Source organism: Cyprinodon variegatus, unplaced genomic scaffold (assembly GCF_000732505.1).
Source record: "Cyprinodon variegatus isolate N-32 unplaced genomic scaffold, C_variegatus-1.0 Scaffold447, whole genome shotgun sequence".
Lineage (NCBI taxonomy): Eukaryota > Metazoa > Chordata > Actinopteri > Cyprinodontiformes > Cyprinodontidae > Cyprinodon > Cyprinodon variegatus.
The window spans coordinates 599,319-603,089 of record NW_015150900.1 but is presented as its reverse complement, the minus strand read 5'-3'; the positions used below and the strand labels follow the sequence as shown (position 1 = coordinate 603,089).

The following is a 3,771-nucleotide window of genomic DNA, read 5'->3' as shown; positions in this document are numbered from 1 at the left end:
TGTGCCAATAAAGGCTTTAGTTTGAATCCAACTGGTATCTTTTAAAGATGCATCTGTTTATATTTGTTTAGACACATAATTTAGCCATTAAATGTCCAGCATTAAATATTAGAAACTCATCCGTTGTGGTGACTGGTGAAAACAGGCCTTTTGTCCTTTTTTGTTTACAACTAATAAGAATTATTGTTGACAAACAAAACTGTCAATGAGGCTGGAAATAAAAAACCTCTTTGCTATACAGAAAAATATTTCAAACATTCCCCCTTTTGAAAGTCCACAAAACGGCTTGAGCTTCAAAAATAATGTTTTCACTCACAGCAGAAACATCCAGCGGGGGAAAAAAATCCCACAGCATCTTTTTAACGAGCTCTTATCTCACCATCCAGTATATTTTCCATCCTACTGTGTTAAAGAGGTTAATGGCCAATAATGGAGAGGAGATGAGGAGCATCTTCCTGTGAAATATGTATCTCTGGCGCCCTCTGGTGGTCAAGATATATATATAGAAATCAGGCGAATCAAACTAATGAGAAACATTTTATCTTAGATGAGAACTGTTTTTTTGGGTTTTTTTTTAAACTGATTAGCCATTTTTAAAGCCAACAGCAACAAAACGGGTAACCATGACTAAATCTGCTGCTCTTGGACGAATATGCCCTTATTTTACTTCTGAATCAGGTGATTTTTGACCTTCAGTATTCATACCCCTCCTCTTTTTGTCACAAACTTTAATGTACTTTATTGGGATTATATGCGAGACCAACATATAGTTATTAATGCCAGTGAACTGTATAACATTGACACCTCCGCTCCCTTTATTTTTCTGTCCTGAAATAAAATCCAGCATAAAAATTGAAAGCAAAATGAAAATGAAGGGTGGGTTTGTTTGACATGCATCTTGCAGAGAGGAAGAAAATAAAATTAAAAAAAACACCTGCTAAAGGCTGTAAAATAATTTGGGACTGGGATGGAGGAGTCCTCGTCCAGCAGGACACTGGAGCTACGATGAAAAGTTCAGATCAAAGCATAATAAGGTGCTGAAACGGCCCAATCGAAGTCCAGACCTAAATCTAAATCGTTTCCACACATGTAAAGTCGTACCCAGAAGAACTTGTAGCTGTAACCTCGATAAAATCAGCTCTAAATAAAAGCGTGAGCAGCACTTTTTTTTAGAGCTTTATATGAGAAACATTTTTCCATCTGTATCCTGATGAGATGCTACTTTGTATTTGTATACATTTAAAAAAATATCCCAATAAAATCCACTAAAGTTTGCATTGGAGCATGGAAAAAAAAAAAGAATATGAAAACGTTTTAAAGAGTATAAACACTGTTTAAAGGCACTGTATGTGTTGGTTTCATGTAACAGAATCATCATTTTGTTTGTGCCTTGTTTATTTTTCTTTGGCAGAAGAAAGTAGATCATGGTTGTGGCTCAGTGAAGGCGGAACAGCGTTTGGTTTCTCTGACCTGCTAGGTCCCCTCTGAGCCACCCAAAGCTACTGAGGCTGATGCTTCCTGCTTTGGGACGTTACAGTCCTCTAGAGACTGACAGCTGCTCTCCAAGATGCTAAAGTCACAGCTTTCTGTCTGATCTCCGTCAGCTGTAGCGGGTTTAGGCTCCAGAGATTTACTGATGGGGGCGTGCTGCTGGTCATCTCCCTCCCAGTTCGAGGCATCCTCTTGTTCCTCGTTACATCCATTGATGTAAAAGATGTTGGGAGCAGAGCCCTCCACTCCTGACCAGTTCCTGATGTCGTCAGGTGACGTCTTCATCTGTATGGAGTCCCCCACCTCCTCGGCTAGACTCTCCTCCTCGCTGCACCTGATGATGCTCTCGTTGGAAGACTGGCTGTCCTCGTCACTCTCGCCTCCGTCCTCATTTGCGTTTATTTGTTGGGGTGAATCACCGAGATCCACCTCTGGTTCACTGTTCAGATCCCGGCTCTCCAAATGAACGATCATCTCCTCTTTACTCTCTGATTCCTCATTTTTCAGGCTCTCCGGCTGCGTGTCATGACCTGGTTTGACATCTGGAAGGTGAGTGTTACAAACCAAAGAGAGATCCTCAGATGCGACATGGCGTTCTACAACTTCCTCCTCGTTGTTACTGTCCTCCGCAGATAAAACCTCCTCTGACTCTGAATTCTTCCTTTCTTCAGAGTCTGAAGGATCAGCTCTGTCCTCAAAGACACTGTCCCCTTCACAGCCGTCTTCGTAGCCCGCCCCCATGGCTGAGTGCACCTCCACCGGAGTCAGAATCACACAGCTATCTTCTGCAGGGCTGAGGCTCTCTGAATCGTCCAGGATCTCCCCCAGGTAGAAGGAGGCCTGGGTGGAGCCCCGCTGCTCAGCCACCTCCAGCTGGTCGCTCCCCTCGGAGATCCTCATCAAGGCGTTCTCTCTGCGCTGCGATGATGATGCAACGGGCCTCTGCTCACAGAGCTCCAATATGTCTCCTAATGGGTCTGAATCTGGGATGGGTTTAGAGTTAACGGTTTTGTTTGGTTGCAGGGAAGGCTGGTGAGGAGCCGGACTGTTGAGAGAGAACAAAAAAAAAGCCTCATTTTAAACTAATGAAAAAGCTGAAAACACACAAATCCTTCCATGGCTGCTCATTTTTAATTCTTAGTACTTTTTAGATCCTGAAATTACTTCTTCAATATAATCATTTCTTTATTACAGCTTAACATATCCGTTAGCATCTTAGTTTGGAAGTTACTTGAAATGAAATCAGTCTTGAAGAAGCTCCCAGAGGTATAGATAAGAATAAAGACTATAACCATTGAGTGAGAAGGTGCGTTCAAACATTTGACTGGAAGTAATTTGTAAATAAAATAAATCTGTCAGACCAGCATACCCATAGTCAATATGCATGCGCAAGACGTCAGATTTGCATACGTCTGACACTATAAGTGGAAGGAAGTCTACTAGGCTATTTTATTTATGCGTGATATGAAAAACAAAAAGTTGTAGTTGAAGTTAAACACATAAACTTACCAGAAAACCTACCGAAAGTCAAGTAGGTTACTTCACACCCTGACGTAGCAGCTAACCAGTCTAAATGTCACACTGATCTGCAAATGTATCAGAAGTCGTCCCTTTGTGCATGTGTATTACTATGTGTATGCTGATCTGATAGAACGCTGGCTGCTGTCTTAACGGGAATAAATAAAAATATTGAAGAATAAGGATGAGTTTGAGAACACAGCTCTTAACACTTCTGTATATCTGTAACATTCCTCCCTCTTCATACCTTTCCATGGACTCATAGGAAACTGTCAGACTGGGCTCCCTGATGGAGTCCTCCTGCTGAGCCTGAGCCAGCCCCCGATTGGAGGAGGCGTAGGTGAGGATGGCGTCCGTCACAGTGTACGGCGTGAGACCCTGAACGCAGTCCAGGATGTGACCAACCGGCAGCTGGGTCTGCAGGAAGAGGTGGAGCTGGCTGTCCGACAGACACACTGTGGTGTGCACCACTCTGAAAGAAAAACACAGAGCGTCCAAGAAAACCCCAACAGTACGGAAGAAAGTTGGACTAGAAAAGAGAAAAACTGACTTGTCCAAGAAGGTTTGAAGTCCTCTCCGTCTCTTTTCCAGAAAGTCCTCGTTGTTGAAGGAGAAGAAGGATTTTCCAGGAAGTTCTGGGACTGGACTAAAGAACAACAAGGTCTTATTAGTGTCTGCTTCCTTACAAATGCCTGCAACAATATCACGCTGACACCTTAAATCAGTGTGATGTGAAGGTTCCCAGTCATCCAGGTCATAGTT

General features: G+C 42.8%; 1 protein-coding gene across 1 annotated transcript in view; it reads right to left on the bottom strand.

Annotated features, from left to right (window-relative positions):
• Positions 1–1,000: 1,000 nt before the first annotated feature.
• The window catches only part of snx11 (sorting nexin 11), a 9,093-nt gene continuing 6,322 nt past the window's right edge, over positions 1,001–3,771 (bottom strand). Inside the window, exons 5-7 of the mRNA XM_015389125.1 lie at positions 3,560–3,655; positions 3,257–3,481; positions 1,001–2,536 (exon numbers count right to left, since the gene is read on the bottom strand). Coding sequence (XP_015244611.1) covers positions 1,474–2,536; positions 3,257–3,481; positions 3,560–3,655 — 1,384 coding nt within the window. The 3' untranslated portion in view covers positions 1,001–1,473. The remainder of the gene's footprint in view (positions 2,537–3,256; positions 3,482–3,559; positions 3,656–3,771) is intronic.